Genomic DNA, 20,308 nt, shown 5'->3' with positions numbered 1-20,308 from the left:
CCCTGACATCCTGCCTTCCTCACAACGCCCTGGCACTGCCTACGATAGCCCTGATTCCCCACTGCCTGACCATTGCTTGCATTGATCTGTGAGTTCAATAAATAAACACTGCTTATGGATCCCAACCTACCTGAATCTTTGTTACAAATATATTTTTAGAAAATATACTAAAGTAAAATTATTTTAAAGTGTGTTAAAAGTTGTATTGATTGGTAAAAGCACGATGCTAATATACTTTAAATATATTTAAATATAGTATATTTTTGGTTAGCATATTTGCAATATACAATTTAATTTTTTTATATATTTCAAATACAATAAAGCATACTTTTTTCACTAGGGCAGCAGTGACAAGCAGTTTTTGAAATTGCATGCGTAACTCCATCAACTGTGAACTGGGCACCAGTCCAAAACTTAAAAAAAAAGTGTAAATAAGGCTGGACATAGAAATGCATCAATTCTTCAACTACAAACTCTTCAAACATGTTTAGTAAGTTCTGTTCTGTTCTGTTTTGTGTGCAGCTATGTTGTGTTCTGTTGGAGGCAGGGGCGAGGAGCCTACCCCCTTGTGGGACGGGGCTCAACTGGTGGTGGTGGGGTGGTGGAGGTTGCCGGTTAGCACACTGAAACAGCAATGTGATAGATTGTGAGCAGACTTATAAAGCAATGGCTTACATGCGATTGGCTAGGAGTTACCCAGCTAATGATGTGATGATGTACAGTTGCTAGTCTTCCCGCTAGAACTACGCTGCGCTTCCATTTCTCATTATAGAAATTACAACAATGTCTCAAGCTGTGCTCAGATTTGCAAAGATACCAAATCTGCAAACGTTTTAATCAGATTCAACCAAGACCAAATGATCTGAGCTATGCTATGTATTTTTTTTTTAATTAATATAAAATTAACTGTAATTAATGTTTTTTTTTTGTGTGTCATTTATATATTTTATAGCTCTGTACTCTCATTCATGTTCATTTTTCTAAGCTAAACATCTGAAACAAAATTTACCCTTGATGGAGTTCTCAGGTTTCATTTAAATCTCCTAAATTATGAAAGAAGACATTTTTATCAAATATAATTTTGTGCTGTGAAAAAAAACAAAAAAACAAAAAAACAATCCAAAACAGGAACATTTTATCATGTTAACAGCACACTCTTTAGTACAACACTTTTTTCTATGTTCCCACCAAAGATAGGACATAGAAAAGAGAATATGAAAGGAGAATAATTAAAAAATTCTATATCTGTACAAAAGCAAAATGTAGCTATCAGTGGTCATAAAGCAAATGTGTGCTCTATTCAGATGAAAACGAGGCCTCTTTCATCTCTCTTCTCTGTTCTGAAATAATATCAGGACATAATAAAAAAATATTTATTTTTTATTTCTGTGTGAAGAGTCTGAAATGCAGATTAAATGCTCTATTGAAATCTCATTACTGGCTTAGTTTGCAAATGAGCTTTGAGAATATTAAATAGTGCATAATCAAACCTACTATAATGTAAATGCATTTATTAAAGAAGTTTACACTGAGGTTGACCCTGAGTTGATATACACTATACATATCACAAGTAGCGTAGGAACACATCAAAGGGAGCCCTACAGCATTCTTCCCAAGGCTTTCTGCAAACATAATTTTTTTTTAGAAATGCATACTTTCTTGAAACCTTACTTTGATACAGATCTAGGGCTAAACTCTTCTTTTTACACTCTAGAGTGCCTCAAACAAGTATGAGGAGCTTCTGATTGAAGAGTCTTGCCTTAAATCTTAAATCAAGTCTTAGTTCAAATCTTAATCTTTTCATATTAGCTTTGAAAGATACAGTACATGAGTTGCGCACAAATAGAAATCACCATTTATATGCTGCATATTCATACGGCATACATTGCTTATTTCACTCCCTTGTGTTCGTTATTGTATGTTATACAAAGTCATCAGAGATATTCTGTCACATCCATAATTAATGAATATGGCAGTTTTATAGAGGAAAGTTTGTTCATGCTGCTATAGAGTGAGAGAGAGCGAACGGGATATACTGTATTTAAAGCACATTTTACATTTACATTTATGCATTTGCCGGACGCTTTTATCCAAAACGACTTACAGAGCCCTCATTACAGGGACAATCCCCCCAGATCAACCTGGAGTTAAGTGCCTTGCTCAAGGACACAATGGTGGTGGCTGTGCCAGTCAAACCGGAAACCTTCTGCTTACCAGTTCTGTGCCCACTACGCCACCAGAACTACTCTACGCCACCACCACTACAGTATGACTTTTATTTATATTAAAAAAGAAAAAAAGCAATTTTTTACACTTGTACCATTTATAGTATCTTTTCTCTCAAAGTACACTTATAATTTGTGTATTGCACAGGTTATTAGGTTTTTCTTTTTCCCACTTTCTTTTTGACCCGTGTCTGTGCCTTTAAGATTTCTGTATGTACAGTAAATGAGCTCTATTCTTATTGTGTAAGCTTCACAAACTGGCATAATTGGTAGCTCTTTTGAAAAGTAATTACCTAGCAACACCCTAGCAACCACCAGAACATCCTAGTTACCACATAGTAGTCAATTTAAAACCACTCAAAACAGTTTGGCAACCACAAAGTAGCGGCCTGGTAACCTGTAACCACCAACAAACCCTAGCATTGTGGTGCCAACCTTTTCACGGGTAAGCAACACTGAAATTCTACTTCAGAAAATGTAAAGATGTAGTTTATAACCCCTGTCTCTCCAGTTTTCAGTTCTGGTAGAAATCACAACATTGTTTGACTGACCTTTCATCTAGAGGTCAAACTCACTGCTGAAATCCTGGCTTGTCTACTATAGAACCAATCACATCTACTCTAGGAGTTAACCAGCCCCAAATGTACTGCCAGGCAGTGTCCAAAATAACAGCGCACTTGTTCAAGCAAGCTGTAAACAAATATTCCTCTCTGAGACAGCACAGTTATCTGAAACAAAAGAAAAACGTAATGAATTCACAGAGGAGCCACTTGTTGAATGCAAAAACAAAATTTCAGCACAAGAGTTCCCATTTCCACCTATCCTGTTGGTCTCCTTGACTACACGGTGAATATGAAGTGAAATGTGTTGTGACATTTTGGAGGATTGGTTCTTGTTTTGCTGCTTAGTGACAGATCATTTTATATCATTAATTTGAACTGTCAGCTACAATTCATTTTAAAGTGATACAGCAAAATCTATTGCAGGAAGAGATGTATCAATGTTTAAGAAAAGAGTACAAATAGGATGAAAAATTATAATGTTTATTGATATGGGGTACTGAAAACTATGGTGTAAAAATGCCTGCTCATCTTCGCTCATGATAAATGTTCCAAAACACAGTGGTGACAAGAATTGCATAATGCATGCACATATAATTTGAGACATGGATATGTACTCATTTTACATACTTTACCTGGCTCTCCAGCAGGTCCCTTAGTGCCCTCACTTAATTATTTATTAAACAATAATTTTTTGAGCTATCTGTATCACCAAAAGTTTTGACATATTCAACAATTTACATAAGAATGATTTTACTAACAGTCATCGTGTGTAAATGTATGTAAGAAAGGTGTAACAAGCAGTTGTCAATTGTCAATTTACGAAACAATGGTTCTCTTACGAGAGGTTCTCTCGTATTGCGTAAGCTAGCTTACGCTACGGGAAAGATTCATCTTTTCTGAGATATTGAAGCCAAAAAATTATCCTTAATTTTTGTATCCATTGTCAACGCAGTGCGGCAGCTGCAGACCTTGAGCGGGCTAGCTAGCGAGCTCATAGGTTGCTCCGCGGCAACTGCTGCAGCCTATAGATCGAGCTTGGGCTGAACTCGCGATCCAATGAGAGGCGCCCGCGCTCACTGCATCAAAGCCCGCCAAAATGGGCGTGACTAGAGTGCAAATAAGCGTAGTTCGTAGGCTGGAACCCTGATTTTCATCTCTTCAGCGAAGCTCTTCGCATCTCTGAACTGGAAGCCGCCGCCGTTCGAGGGGCATCAAGCAAGTGTGGATAGCGCCGAAGAAGCCGGCCGTCTTCACCACCTTCAGCCGCCCTGCGAAGCTACGCCATCCGGCGACGTATCCTTTTTAAAGCAAGCTAGTTCTTATGAACTTCACAAAAGAGTACGAGCGTCTTTTTAAAGATGCCTCGCTCCACTTGCGCCTCATGCCGCGCCCCTCTCAGCACCGGAGACCATCTGCGCTCTCTGCCTGGGACTGGGGCATGCAGAGCTCGCCCTCGCTGAAGGCGGATGCGATCTCTGCGAGGAGCTTCCGATGTCGACCCTGCAGGCTCGACTCGAAGCACTCAGGACCGAAGCCGCTGCGCCGCCTTCCATTCAGCCGCGCAGAAAAAAGCGCCGCTCTCAAAGGCTGCCGGAACCAGTGGTAGAAGCGATTGCCTCGCCGGAGCCCCTCCCTCGAGCATCGCCTTCACCCTCCCCGCCCATCCGGGACGCGCAGTTGCCGCCGAGCGGTTGCTCTGCTGCCATCTCGGATGAAGAAGCGGAGGATAAGGGCTGTTCCATCATGGCTTCGGACAGCGAGGAGTGGTCAGGCTCACACACCTCCTCCTCGGCCCAGGAATCCAGCAGGACCCGCGCCGAGTCGGAGGGAACTAACGCGCCTCCTCACACAGGCCGCCGACCGCCTCGGGCTCGAGTGGTCACCGCCCCTGAGCAGGCTCCCAACAGACTCCACGCCGCACCTTTGCCCGCCCTCCGCGAGATGGCAGTCTAAGCTGGTGCTCCCGCCTAAGGCCTGCAGAACTACTTCCGCCTGTGTTGGCCGTGCCTATACCGCCGCCGGCCAAGCCGCATCTGCTCTGCATTCCATGGCCGTCTTTACAGACAGAGGCTGTTTCAGATCTGACTAACCGACATGGGAGAAGCTGAACGCACTACGCCACTCTCTCTGTCCGGTCTCTTCGGTTCCGCGGTGAGTGGCATTGTTGACCGTCTCGAAGCCCAAGCCATGAATCTCTTTCTGCCTCGTCGCGCTAGCTCCTCTGCAGGCCGCCCACGTGACCAGCCTCCTGCACGAGCCTCTTCACAGCGTCCAGCTCAACAAGCCAGACGTCTCAGCGCCGACAGGGTGGCCGCCCTCGATCGTGCTCAGACCGCCGCCCCCCTGCGGGCCTCGGCCTAAGATTGTACTGAAACCTGAGCAACCGAAGTCCTCCTAGCGTTGTTGAGAAAACGACGGCTCAGTTCCGCCACGGCCAGACCACCGTCAAAGCTTCGCCCCCTGTCAGTCCCCTTCTCTCAGGCTACTGCAGTGGTGGATTCAGCAGCCAACAAGCCGGTGATACTACCCATTTGCCTGCACCCAAACGCCGTTTTCGCGGCGACCCAAAGCAGTCTTGTAAAGAGTAAACATGCCTTATGTGTAGAAAATGTGCCCACAATCCAGTGCTCACCCCGACACACAAGCATTACACATCCCGTGTCCCTATCAGAGCACACTCACATAAGCGGTTACGACCCGCTCGAGTGTTAGAGTTAATAAACGCCCCACGCAGCCCGCGCGCGCCCTCCTCTGCCCGCTCTGTCACACGGCCAGCTGTATGTAAGTCCCGTACGCCCCTGTCAGTCCCCTTCTCTCAGGCTACTGCAGTGGTGGATTCAGCAGCCAACAAGCCGGGTGATATTACCCGCTTGCTCAGCACTCAAACGCCGCTTCCACGGCGACCCAAAATAAAGCCTTATGTGTAGAAAATGTGCCCACAATCCAGTGTTCACCCCTACACACAAGCATTACACGACCCGTGTCCCTATCAGAGCACACTCACATAAAGCGGTTACGACCCACTCGAGTGTTAGGGTTAATAAACGCACCCACGAATCCGTGCGCGCGTCCATTCTCTGGCCGCTCTGTCACACGATCAGCCTTATGTGTAGAAAATGTGCCCACAATCCAGTGTTCACCTCTACACACAAGCATTACACGCCCGTGTCCCCATCAGAGCACACTCAAAAGCGGTTACGTAACCACTCGAAGTGTTAGAGTCATTAAATGCGCCACGAATACGCGGCGCTACCATTCTCTGCCCGCTCTGTCACACGGCCAGCAAACACTTCTCTGTATGTAAGTCCCGCGCTCGTGGCTATGCTTAGCGCATCACTTAACAGACGTGACTCTTTCCCCATTCACCTCAATCGGAAGTCACTCACAGAACAGCTTGTCCATGCTGTCTGCGAGCAGTCCAGCATAAGCACAGTAAGCGCGCCACACATTCTGTTCAGCGCTGTGTGCGGCAATCAGAGCGATTTGGCCATTCACCCTCTAACATTACGCTTCAAAGCGTGGGAAGATATTCCAGGGATATCCGAATGGGTGTTAAGCACAATAAAACAGGGCTATTTGCTACAGTTCGATCGCCGTCCTCCTCGCTTCAGAGCGTGCTCGAAACTACTGTGAACACGGAAGCAGCGTGCATGCTTCGTTCAGAAATAGCAAACCTTCTGTGCAAAAGGGCCATAGAGAGAGTGCCGCCTCCCCTGAGCGAGTCAGGGTTTTACGGCCGTTATTTTCTTGTCCCCAAGAAAGACGGCGGCCTCAGACCAATATTAGATCTCAGGTTTTTGAACAAAGCGCTTGCAAAAAGACGTGTGGGAGACCTTCACGCGCTGTCTGTCAGCGCTGCGTGTCTTGAGTTTGGACCAAGTTACTCCAAGGTCATTTTAAAGCCTAGACACGGCTATGTTCCCAAGGTGATCGGTACTCCTTTCAGAGCACAGGTCATTTCCCTATCGTGCCAGCACCCGATAGCGAACGCGACGCCAATCTCCTTTGCCCGGTCAGAGCACTGAGATTGTATACTGCGCGCTCCGCCTCTTTCAGACGCTCTGAGCAGTTTTTCGTTTCGTTCGGAGGGCGCACCAAAGGTCTCGCCGCCTCGAAACAGACACTATCTAGATGGATAGTGGACGCTATTGCTGCTGCATACGCATCAAAAGACCTGCCATGCCCGTTGGGCATTAGGGCTCACTCCACTAGAGGCATGGCATCCTCGTGGGCATGGTCCAGCGGGATTTCCATTCACGACATATGTGTGGCAGCGGGATGGACTTCTCCCTCCAACTTTGTCAGATTTTACAATATGGAAGTGCCCGCTCTGCAGGCAAAACTACTAGCGGTTTAATACGCTACAGCTCCCCTGGTGAGCTGCACTGATGGGACACATTCCACACAGACCGGCACCGCCGCTCTGTCGCTCCCTTCCCACTATGTGCTTATGTATTACACAATCAATGACCCGCATTCTTGCCGGCCAAATATTATTTCCCCACTCATAAGGGCTCCCCGGTCCCCCTTAATTCCCTGGGGCTCATACAGTGGATGCTTGGCGCGACGGCGCTGACAATGGGTTCCCGTAGCGTAAGCTAGCTTACGCAATACGAGAGAACCTCTCGTAAGAGAACGTATCGGTTACCTAACGTAACCTCGGTTCTCTCTAAATGAGGGAACGAGTATTGCGTAGCCGGCCGTGCTCGCGCCACGAGCGACTTTTCGCTTCAGTCAGTGAAAACCAGGGTTCCAGCCTACGAACTACGCTTATATGCACTCTAGTCACGGGCATTTTGGCGGGCTTTGATGCAGTGAGCGCGCAGACGCCTCTCATTGGATGCGAGTTCGCCCAAGCTCGTCTATAGGCTGCAGCAGTTGCTGGAGCTAGCTAGCTAGCCCGCTCAAGGTCTGCAGCTGCCGCACTGCGTTGACAATGGATACAAAAATTAAGGATCATTTTTTGGCTTCAATATCTCAGAAAAGATGAATCTTTCCCGTAGCGTAAGCTAGCTTACGCAATACTCGTTCCCTCATCTAGAGAGAACCGAGGTTACGTTAGGTAACCGATACGTTTTACAACCAGTTTTCATATCACTTTCCATAAGAATTTACATACCATGTCAATTTGGCATGGTTTACAAACAGTTGTTGTTTGACAGTTTACATAAAAATGGTTTTACCGAGAGTTGTCGTGTGTCAGTTTAAATAAAAATGGTTTTACGGACAGTTGTCATGTCAATTTACACTGGAATGGTTTTATGAACAGTTGGCATAGCAATTTACATAAGAATGGTTTTACGAACAGTTGGCATAGCAATTTACATAAGAATGGTTTTACGAACAGTTGGCATAGCAATTTACATAAGAATAGTTTTACGAACAGTTGGCATAGCAATTTACATAAGAATGGTTTAACGAACAGTTGGCATAGCAATTTACATAAAAATGGTTTTACGGACAGTTGTCATGTCAATTTACACTGGAATGGTTTTACGAACAGTTGTCGTGTGTCAGTTTACATACAAATGGTTTTACAAAGAGCTGCCATGTCAATTTACAACAGAATTGTTTTACCAACAGTTGTCATGTGTCAGTTAACCTAAAAATGGTTTTACGAGGAGGTGTTGTCTCAATTTACATCGGAATGGTTTTGCAAATGGTTGTTGTGTCGATTTATATAAAAATTGTTTTATGAACAATTGTTGTGTCGATTTATGTAAAAATGGTTTACAGAACAGTTGTCATATTTTAATTTGCATCACAATCGTTTTATGAATAGTTGTGTCAATTTATGTCAGAATCGATTTACGAAAAGTTTTCATGTGTCAATTTATGGAAGAATGGCTTTAAAAATGATATACACAGAAATCTGTGTCTTTTGTTTAATAAATGCACACCGTCAAATGTAACACATATTATTATTTCAACTCTTTGCAAAGAGAAGCAGGAAAGCAGAAAATGGCTTGTGAATTCGTAATAATAACTAGAGTGTAAAATAATGGATTGACAGTGGAGACTCTTTTGGACTCAGAAAGGGGATGGACAAGTTTTCTTTGGCGAGTAAGTCATGGCAGTGGAGGGTAAATCCCCTCAAGAGGTCCTTATTAAATTACAAGTGGTGCAGTTCCCTGGGGTGACACGGATAGCTGGAGGAATAATCAGTTGGTGCTCTAAGAGGCCAACTGGAGAGCCAGGTAAACATAAAAATATAATGTAAACAAATTAGCTCCCTACTATAAAATAAGCACACATCCATGTCCCAGTTTAGATCCTCATATGTTTTTGGTGGTGTTCTTGTGTTCTATTAAATGCACTTAATATATGATCAGTTGAAAGCCTAATGAAACACTGGCCCGTAAGTAATACTCTAATTAAAATTACTTCCTCTCAGCCTCCCCGTGAACAAGGGCAGGCGCTAATGCAAGACGGCCCACTCACATAGAGGTCACTTACAGGCTGCTATGGGTTACGGTAGGACATCTGTTCGCACTGCTGGGTCTACAAACTCCTGGGGTTCCCAATATCTCTCTTACACACTCATATATATATATATATATATATATATATATATATATATATATATATATATATATATATATATACACACACACACACACACACACACACACACACATTATTCTCCTTTCTTCAGGGTGGTCACTAGAGTCAGCAAGTGCGTTACGAATATTTGCAGGTGGGTTAATTATTCTTGTGCTGTCATGTTTCCGGCAGAGTGTGCAGGACTAACTCCTAAATAATCCCCTGAAAACAATCAGCCTTTATTTAATTTTGCTTCTCATATCATGTGCATCCATGCAGCTCCCAGAAAGCATCTCTGCACGCTTATGAGATCCTTTGCATTTTTCTTTCCATTTAAACAATGAACATCAGAGAATGAGACAGGGGAGACAGGGAGGAAAGATTGCAGCATGGGAAATTTTGAATATTCTAGATCAGTGGTTCCCAGGTGAAACAGAACAATATAGACTTTTAATTGGTATTTTATTTATTATTTTATAGAAAAATGTACTTCAAATTTCTGCATTCTGTGCAATATGAGTCTGTTCTTTACTGTTGTTTCTTGTCTCATTGTACTATACAGTATGGCCACAGTTAGATTTGGTTGTGTACGTGTGCACTGTTTATCTGGGGAAGAGATGGCACCAGGATACACTGTTTGAAGACAACAAGCCGGTGGAGGGAGTGTGATGTTCTGGGCAATGTTCTGCTAGGAAACCCTGGGTCAGGCCATTCATGTGGACGTCAAGATGACACATGCCACATACCTAAATATTGTTGCAGACCAGGCACACCCCTTTGTGGCAATGGTATTCCCTGATAGCATTGGCTTCTTTCTGAAGGATAATGCATCTTGCCACACTGCAAACTGAAAGTACATGTTTTGTAAAATAAAATGCAACTTAAAATCCTTAGGATTTTTTGCTGATTATTTGCCATATACTGTATGAATAGTGGCATAGGAATCCATTGTTCCTATTCAAAAGCTTGTTTGCAATCTGGGTTTTTGACTGCAACAACGACAATAAAATGTCTAGTTTTTAAATGGAAAAGTTCTCAAGGGAACCCAGCAGATAAATTGGGACAGAATGGTTTGGAACATCATTCCAGAACCTCCGATTAAAAAAAACATGTAAAAAGAATATTGGCTGTTTGTTTGACATTTTATTCTATTTTCTGCAGGCAGGCACCAGTTATTTATTTATTTTTATTTTGTATGCATTCAGTCTCCATTTAGCAAATGTGCTCACTCAAAAACATCTTTAAATGTTTTTTTAAAGTTAATTACATATGCATTATGCTTCCGTCTAGTGTGTGTCATAATCTGGTCCGCTATATTCGCCTAGAACGGCATTCTTCTAATAAGGTGCATCGAACACATACTCTGTTCTGCTCCTTTTACATAACAAATTCATATGCAGCTAGTGCTCTAAGATGAGGGGTGGAGGTGCTAGTGTTCCCCATCCTCAATAAAAATCTAAATTTAACCCCATACTCGTTGGATGGCAAAATGGATGAGGAGGACCCGTGTTGAAGCACTCTGTATGCTCAAGCGTCTTGTATTTGCATGGCAAAAAGTTGGCAACCTTACTACACATCCAAACTTCTCTCAGGGATTAATATGACATCATATGCTTGAATGTGATGTCATAAATGCACATTCCAGCAGTAGCCATTAAGGGTAACAGTGCGCGCCCACTTTTTCAGCTGTCTTGGTTCCGCAAGTATTTTTTAATTTCATGAAAGAATTCTAAGCCATGAGCCAAAGCAACCAGCTCTGAGGTGAATCACAACATTACAAACTTTGATTTGAAGAAAAAAGCTTTTAAAAATCGGACAAAAAGACAAAGGTACAAGACTGTGTACTTCCCGTCTTTAAGCAGGCCATGAACTACAGTCCCATGAAACATTGCAAATTACATAATTGAATTAGAAATTGTGGAAAAATCTAAAATGATTGATTTAAGGTTGTTGATTATAAGTATATATATTGAAATTGTATGGCAAAATATTCAGATGAGCAAACCAACTCGATTGTGTCATTCAGTATCGTTTGGGTGTCACTACAGAGCTCTTTTGGTGCATTTTGTTGACCATGATTCTCTGATTGGTGGAGCAGTTCTTTTCAGGATAATGGGTAGTGTAGTTCTTCACCAGGAATTTGGCTAATAAACTTGATTTCTTAAAAAACAATTAAGGTGAAATAACACAAACGGTTGGCTTCAACCGAAGCATATTCCTTCGATTAACCTCGGAGCTCATGGTAGGTTTCTCTTAAAAGGTTTATAAATAAATCTGGCTTATTTTTACTTCGGATCCAGAATGTTGCATTTTATACCACTACAGAGCTCTCTCTTGGCCGCAAGCTGGGTTCCCAAATTCCACTCACACTCCACCCAGGTGTCCAATCCAGTGACCTCATGGGACATTACCTACTCTGGCAGGAATGAAGCAAGACTGGTCAGAGTTAGACCGCACAGCCAGCTGGGCAAAGACACACACACACACACACACATTGCCTCATTTGCTCAGCTCAGCCAAAGCGATCATCCAGAGGCACTCATCCCAGTCTGGAAATACTGTGGACACTTTTTTTTTTTTTTTACATTTTATTTATTTATTTATGCTTTATTGCATTGTCAAATAAATCCAGCAACTTTATCATATTGCATCCACTCGCAACCTAAACACATTTCTCATTTCCACAGCGCTTGGTCTGTCACTGCGTCATAGTACAACACTGACACCTAGAGGACACTGTTAGTATGACAGTGTGTCCTTGGGCAATATTTAAAAGACTGGTAGGATGACACGATTTTTGTATGATGCATATGAATGTGTGGCTAATTGGCAAAGTGCTAAAAGCCCATGTAAACTGATTTAAGATGGAGACATTGTTCATGATCAGACTCTGTGCTTACAATATTTATCATTTTTCTTGCTGGGCATGTCTGCACGACCATTGATCTATTAATTAGCACACGGATGTGAAGGTGCTTGGTAATGAGAATACCTGTGGGACATCTAAATCAATAGAAGACACAGGGGACAATCCCATGGGGTTGTGTAGAGATATTGCCTACCTGAGGAAATACTGTATATATCCTTGTTTTTTTTTTTTTTTTTTTGTTTTCTGGAAGAGTAGATTCAAAAGCATTTTGTTCAGTGATTTTGTTGGTTTATATAAACATATTGATAAAACACTGCTGCAAAATGCATCTTAAACCAGTATTAAACCAGCATTTAGAAATTAATTATACTACAATGCTTGAAGGGATAGTTCACCCCAAAATAAAAATGTTCTCATCATTTACTCACCCTCATGCCAGATGTGCATGAGTTTCTTTTGTCTTCTGAACACAAAGATTTGAAGAAGAATATCTCAGTTCTGTAGGTTGGTGCATACAATGCAAGTGAATGGTGGCCAGAATTTTGAAGCTCATAAAAGTAATCCATACAACTCCAGTGATTTAATCCAAGTCTTCAGAAGTAATAGTATAGGTGTGCGTGAGAAACATCAATATTTAAGTATTTTGTTTACAATGCATCTCAACGTTCACATTCTTTGTGCATCTTGCCATGAATTTATTGTAAAAAATGACTTAAATGTTGATTTGTTTCATCTAATATATCGCAGAAGACATGGATTATACCACTGGAGTAGTATGTATTATTTCTTCGCTGACTTTATGTGCTTTTTGGACCTTCAAATATCTGGACACCATTTACTTGCATTGTATGGACCTACAGAGCTGAAATATTCTTCTTAAAACCTTTGTGTTCAGAAGAAGAAAGAAAGACTATCCCTTTAACGCAAGAACATATTTGGACAGTCATTAGCATTAAATGGTACTTTCATTTTTTAAACTATACCATTTTCATAAATTCATTGTTTATTCCCCGTATATAAAGAAAAACTAAGGTAAAGTTACTTATGGAATTTTATTTAACATCTTAATTGTAAAACTAAACAAATCAACTTTCATAAACAACATTTCACTCTTGCATTACATTTCATTTCATTCATTCACAATTTTAGGCACAAGCAGGACGAACTTCTAAATATAATTTAAATAAGAACGATTTCAATTACATAAAGATTTCTGAATGATTTACACAGAAATTCGTTTTGCTTGTATTTCGTAAATGAGCCCCAATATATTTAGTTTAACTCGGCTTGTAAAGTTTGCAGGGAATTAAAGACAAGTTTTGTTTCACCAATGCCTGAAAAAGCATCTTAAACCAGCCTGGTTTGCTGGTCATAGCTGGTTTAAGATGGTCTAGCTGGTTTTCCAGCCACGGCCAAGCTGGTTTACTGAAGGTCGACAGGTAAAGCCAGTGATCCGACCAGGCTGAGAAAACGATTCAGACCAGCAAACTAGTTAATGCTGGTTTAAGATGTTTTCAGCAGGGAACTTGATGTAGACCCAATGTAGATTGGTGACTACATAAAATGTATGGATGGTCATAATCATCAAACAAACTAAGGATAAGTTAGTTCATGGCTTTGGTCAGGGGCGTAGATTCCAGGGAGGATGAGGGTGAGGGTGAGGTACCCCCCAAGCATGTACAAACCCCACCCAATGTTCAAACCAAATCTACGCCCTTGGCTTTGGTGGCTCATTTAAAGCATGGTGTGATTTGTCGAAAGCTCCAGTACAATTCGATAAGTCAATAACAGCCAAATAGCTTGAAGCTAATCAGAAATACATTTGACAATCAGCCTGGAATTGAAATGACAAGTCTGCATTTCGCTCAGTGGGTATAATGCTGGTCATGTTAGGGACAAAAAAAAGTGTTTAGGCAAAAGAATAGAACGATGATTCATAATAAATTATAAACTGGTTTTAAGTCACTGCATATTCAAACATAATGAGCCAAATGCAAACAAATTGTTGAACAGGCTAATCTATCTGCACTCCATCCAAACAAAACCCCAATTCTAACATGATATGATAAAGAAAAAACACAATCAAGGACTATATTGTGACTTATGACAACTACAAAAATGGACACGTTTTTCGAGACTGTGCATTCGACTCATTCGTCTTCATGGTGTTCGAAAAACTCATGGCAACAGATGGTAACCATGGTTATGAAGGTCATGAACTCCTGAAAATCGCACTCTGAGTCGCCGTCGGTGTCCAAGCTTTCCATCAAACCATCCATTGTAGCCTGATCCTTCACATGCTGAAAAATAAAATAAAAAGTTACAAAAACAGCGAAGTCGTTAAGTCTTTTTCAAGCTTAAAAATCTTAATCAAGTACGTTTCTCATTGACAAATTCAAGTCTATCATAAAAATTCATTCCGACATAAAGCTTTGATTGTAAATCCAAGATTTTCGAACTTTCAAGGGATAGTTTAGTGTGAAAAAGTGTGCATACAGTACTACAGTAATCTTACCTCCATAAGAGTTGGAAATTCATTAGTGAGCAGATCCTTGAGTTCGCTCTTTTTTAATTTGTACTTGTCGCCTTCTTTCGAAGAGTATTTATGGAAGACCTCAATAAAAGTTCCCAGGCAGTCCTCCAAATTTGACATCTTTATGTGGCGTTTGGCGTTTTCTGGAATGATTACAGTTGATATTACAGACCTGTGTAGACGTTGAGGCAATAAATATATATGAAAATGTCTGAAACCAGTTTCAGGGAAAGTCTGAATGCTTATCAAAGGTTTTAGATTTGGACTAACTTTATGGACTGTTAATTACCTAGTTTTTATCCTTGTAATTTTCGACTCATTACTCTGCAATAGTTCAGAAAGCTCAGAGCAAAGGTAGCTGCAAAAACATTGTAATGATAATGATAATAGACTTACCAGCAGAGAGAGTGTTGGAATGGGGCGATTCAGAGCAAAGGGAGATGGATGTCTATTTATAGGTCTGTAACAGAGGGGCTTGTAGCTTTGAGAATCTGACCTGTCAATCACCACAACTGTCCAATGAGCTTCTGTGCCTGTTCTCACTCCACTACAAACACACATAAATGCATTCAGAGTGAGATACAAAGAGATTAATATTGGCACACACACAATTTTCCATCAACTTGTATTGTTTATAGCTAATGACATTTTCTAAATTTCTATTTACCAAACACTTTTATTTAACCATTATTTAGGATGTTTATTTAGCTATTCACTTTTATTGCAAGTGCGTCACTGTAACCTAAATTTTTGCTTTTTTTAAAGAAAAGTCGATGAGGTAATCAACATAAAGAGACAAATACTGTCGATTGAGCAAGTTTGTCTGACCTTTTTGATCTTTCCTTGGACATGTACAATCATGTCAGTCTTTTACGAATAAATCAGACATGCCAGATCGTCTTCTTTTCCATACGTTTACCCTTTTTTATCTTTACTGGACGTTCTGCTGTCCATAAGCTCACACAAGTGTTTTGTTGTCAGGAATCTCGGTGGAGGACAATGGTGTGTTTGAGAGGAAGCGAGTGGTGTGGCATGTTAATTAGCCGATCCTTTTCTGTTATAGAATTGGCCAGACGTGTGGCCAAAACACTAGTGGACTATAAAACAGATATGACACCCAGACACACACACTGATTTCTGGCAGTCTGAACATTACATTTTCAGGGACTGTGACCTGATAAGGGGAAAAAAAAAGCATTTTACAGAATAATAATTTGTGTGTTTTACCTTAGGCAAGATCAATTTATGAATACATATGAGCTTTAATACGAAACATTTAATATATTGCATCTAAAGGATGAATAGACAGTCTAGGTTATAATCCATATAAACTTTTCATTGTGTGTGAAATTTGAGAAGAAATGTAGTAACACCTTACTTGAAACCTGTACTATATAATATAATATAATATAATATTAAATATAATAATTGTTGGAACGGGGGGATATGTCCCACTAATGCTGTGAAGGGGGTGATTTCCATCTCCCCCACCAATCATGCATCTGACCTTGTTTTTAGATTTTTTATTATCAACGCTGAAAATAATTTAGGATAGTACCTTGCCGTTGCATGACTGTGAGTCTGTCATAATCAGATAAATAACTGAAGTGAAGTCCCCCTCTCAATTGTACGAGTTGGCATCGCCCAACTATTGCTACATGATGACTGTATCGTGTAGTACCTGTCACTTTCTCAGCGCTGGCCAGGATGGGCCAATCACAATCATTAATTATTACTGGATGAGACCAGATTTTTTTTAAATGCTTTTAGAAGATTCGATTATCAGAGCGTCAAGCGCCCCCTGCAGGAATAAAATGCTGTGTCTCACAAGACACTGTCAGTGGCTGACAACATGTGCAGTTTCATTCTGTAGGTCTGTTACCCACACAAAACTTTCAAATTAATTTAGAAAATATTCAATATATCACATGGCCCATATGTAGAGTCAGTGAAGATGTTGAAGGCTTCCATAAAATTATCAGTTGTTTTTCAGGGTGAGTGAAGCTGACAATTGTAATTTTCTGAAATTTCTAATGTTTTTTCTGAATGTTTGTGTATAAATGCACAGTGTATAAATATTTAATGTATGCAACGTAAATCATTTTCTATTTATCTGCATATTAATTTGAACTGTTATTAGGTGAACCCCCCCCCCGCGCACAATTTTCAAACAAAATCTACGCTATTGTATCATAACATATTATATTATAAACAAAGTTAAAATACATTATAATACATGTGGTGGTTTCCATTGACCACTGATCAGGGTCACGGGGGCAGCAGTCTGAGCAGGGATACACAGACCTCTTTCCAGCCAATTCAGCCAGCTCTCCCAGGAGGATACCAAGGCGTTCCCAGGCCAGACTAGAGATACAATCTCTCCAGATTGTCCTGGGTCAGCTCCGGGGTCACCTCCCGGATGGACATGCCTGGAATACCTCTACAGGGAGGCGTCTGGGGGGCATCCTTGAAAGATGTCCAAACCACCTCAAATGGCTCCTTTCGATGTGGAGGAGCAGCAGCTCTACTTTGAACCCTTCCCGAATGTCTGAGCTCCTTACCCTATCTCTAAGGCTGAGGACAGACACCCTACGAAGGAAACTAATTTCTGCCGCTTGTATCCACGATCTCATCCTTTCCGTCACTACCCAGTGACCATAGGTGAGGGTAGGAATGTAGATTGACTGGTAAATCGATATCCTTGCCTTCAGGCTCAGCTCTTTCTTCACCACGACTGACCGGTACATAGCCCATATAACTGCTGACGCTGCACCGATCCGTCTGTTGATCTCACGCTCCATTCTCCCATCACTCGTGAATAAGACCCTGAGATACTTAAACTGCTCCACCTGGGGCAGCCACTCAACTCCAACCTGAAGACACATTTAAATAAAATACATGATAAAAACACATGAAATTTGGTGTTAAAATGTGTTTTAATGCAACATACTTTCAACTATTTATTGTTAGCTTTAAACTCTCATGACTATATACAAATATGAATGAGTTGGCTATTATGTATATCTTTTTTATTAATTGTTATCATTCATAGAACTAACAATGAGGTTTATTTTAAGGTATTATAATGCATTAAATACACATGTATAATGCATTTCATATTGAGGATCCAAGTTAAGTCATACACTGTATAAAAAGGTTGAGGTGCAGAAGAATGTAGTCAGGTGCTATGTTCCTACAATTTCTTTATTCTACTGTTCTCTAGCTTTGACCAGCAGGCCAGATGGTTCACGACTGTCGGACGTGATTTTCTTCTGCCTTGATAAATGTGTCTTTGTGGCCTCAAATACGCATCACAAGCAAACTGTTGTTGACAGCAAACACTGTATCTTGTGTGCGGCTCGCTGTCCTGACGGCCTTTCTCTGGGGTCAGTGGGATGTAACACCCAGCGAACAAATCAATAATCCATCTCTTTCCCTATTATCACATGTTGATCATATTGCGATCTGAGAGTGTTTTTTGCAGCGGACTGCCTCAGATGACCGTTCAATCATGAGCGCCATTATTATGCCATGATGAATCAATGATCTTCTTGATTCAATCTGTGACTGTGTTTTTGAGGGGACCAAATGTCCCTACAAGGCAGTAAAACCTGAAAACCTTATATTATGGAGATCCGTAGAAGACATAAGGAGACCATTTTGAAAAAGCATCATAAAAGTGGTCAAAATAACTGTTTTTCCAAGTCTTCTGAAGGCATGCGATTATACTCAGGCCTAAATTTAAGCAAAGTTATCGCTGTTTCTATTACTGAACAAACTTAAATAATTTAATACATGAACAATTCACTATTTCGAATTAATCTTTAAAGTGAACTATTCGTTCTAATTCACGTCCACGACTGTAAATGAATCAGTTGATTCAATGATTCACTGAAAGTGCATAAAAGATGCTACTTTGTCGTCACCTTCTGGCGCAACTATGTAATCTCCAGAAATGGTGTCTGAATGAATCTTTTTGGTGTACGGATTCAAAAGACTCAATTTACAAGGATGAACCAAAATCCCAACAACTAAAACAAACATCTACTATACCTAAGTAGGCTAATGGTATGAATGATTCCTCAAATCATTGTTGAGGAAAGTTGCGCTATTAGTTTTCTTGGCAATCAGACTTGCGATTTCCATCTGGCAGCTGATATACTGGGTGAAAAAAAATCCCACTTGCATTGACGGAGGGAGCTGACTCATATATTGGCACCAGAATATCACTGAAACTTGACGGTAGACAGTTTGACGTGGGCCAGTAAGCAACCACCCAGAACCCCCTAGAAACTCTAAGCAACACACTGAACACCACTCAAAATGCACTTAACACATTTTTCAATGCCAAAGGGGTTAGGGTCTGTCAACAGAAATCAATGGCACATTGCCACAATTATAAAAAAACTAAAAAAAGTCTGCCTGCAAAGTGTTGCCTTTGTACAAAAAACTGAATAAATGGTCTATTGTTGCCCACTGGCTTAAAGAACCTGTTTTCTCTCTGCTATTGTATCAGCCATATGATTGGCTGCACAGTGCAATCTGGGATACTGGTAGTGCCCTGACAGAAGACCTATTTTGAGGTCCAGCCACACTGTAGATCACATGCTCTCATTGACTACTTTTTCCTTACTACTGTGTGCCAGGGTATATATTTTCATTTTTGTTATGTAATACATGTTTGCATATGTAAAAATGTGATTAAAAAAAAAATGATTTTTTTTTTTTTTATTGCTGCCAATTATAGAGGAAATAGAGGTTAGGTAACTCTCTTTAAATTCAGTGTAAATGTTTTTCTTAGCCCCATAGCACAAAATTGGTCTTGAATAGGCATATTATTGATCCAAAAGTATCTGTGATTAAAATGTTTTATCTTTGAATTGAAATCAGTCAAAAAGAATACCTAAAAACAGCCTGATTTTAGCATTGTGAACTTCATGGAAGGTCATGTAAGGTCACCATCTTTCCTTGCCTGCTTTTAACTGAAATTATTTCTTGGGCTTTTAAATATAGTAAACAGTACATATAAAGTATATTTTTATGAAATAAAGTATACTTCATTGACCTTGAAGGGAAAATGGTTTTGGACTAAATTATAATACTACACTGAAATATATATATTTTTTGAGGTAAATTAAACATTAATGGGGACTTATTATGCAAAATTCACTTTTACATGGTGTTTGTACATAAATGTGAGCTGGCAGTGTGTGTGTGTGTGTACACAACCTCCCCACAATGTTAAAAGTCCACCCACTCCTCTTTCTTATATTTCTATTAATCGAAATCAGTGTGTCAAAATGAATGGTTTTCGTTTCTGCTCTAAAGTGACATCACGTTAGAGCAGGTCTCGCCCATGACTGGTGATGGACTCCAACCAATTATCATAGATCCTCCCCTGAGTGATCTACACACAGGCCACCATTTTTTCCCACGCTGGAGCAGATACAGTGAGAAGAATAATGTCTCAGCTTCGTAAGCATCATATGTGTTCTGTTCTTGGCTGTAAAATTTAGCATAAGAGTCTTCATGTTCTCCCGGCATCAGAGCCACTGAAGACGCAGTGGACAAGATG

General features: G+C 40.8%; 1 protein-coding gene across 2 annotated transcripts; it reads right to left on the bottom strand.

The window, feature by feature from the left end:
- Nucleotides 1-13,237: 13,237 nt before the first annotated feature.
- Nucleotides 13,238-15,277, bottom strand: s100b (S100 calcium binding protein, beta (neural)). Of its 2 annotated transcripts, none has more exons than XM_052124184.1 (3): nt 15,130-15,277; nt 14,716-14,905; nt 13,238-14,500 (listed from the first exon to the last, which is right to left on the bottom strand). In XM_052124184.1, exons 2-3 carry the CDS (start codon nt 14,851-14,853, stop codon nt 14,351-14,353), a joined length of 288 nt encoding a protein of 95 aa, XP_051980144.1. In that variant the 5' UTR covers nt 14,854-14,905; nt 15,130-15,277; the 3' UTR covers nt 13,238-14,350. The 2 variants fall into 2 exon arrangements, with proteins under 2 accessions (XP_051980144.1, XP_051980145.1); XM_052124185.1 differs by having other exon boundaries at nt 14,716-14,876; nt 15,130-15,243.
- Between the last annotated feature and the right edge of the window lie 5,031 nt (nt 15,278-20,308).

The sequence above is a fragment of the Xyrauchen texanus genome, chromosome 50 (assembly GCF_025860055.1).
Source record: "Xyrauchen texanus isolate HMW12.3.18 chromosome 50, RBS_HiC_50CHRs, whole genome shotgun sequence".
Classification (NCBI taxonomy): Eukaryota; Metazoa; Chordata; class Actinopteri; order Cypriniformes; family Catostomidae; genus Xyrauchen; species Xyrauchen texanus.
Note: the sequence above shows the minus strand (reverse complement) of the source record. Positions and strands in the feature narration are given on the sequence as shown.

What these genes read in the sequence shown, in the direction of transcription:
- s100b (XM_052124184.1), bottom strand. Translation starts at nt 14,853, where the DNA reads ATGTCAAATTTGGAGGACTGCCTGGGAACTTTTATTGAGGTCTTCCAT. An exon ending in AATTTCCAACTCTTATGGAG is followed by an intron (nt 14,501 to 14,715) that starts GTAAGATTACTG and finishes TTTATTTTTCAG; the next exon opens with CATGTGAAGGATCAGGCTAC.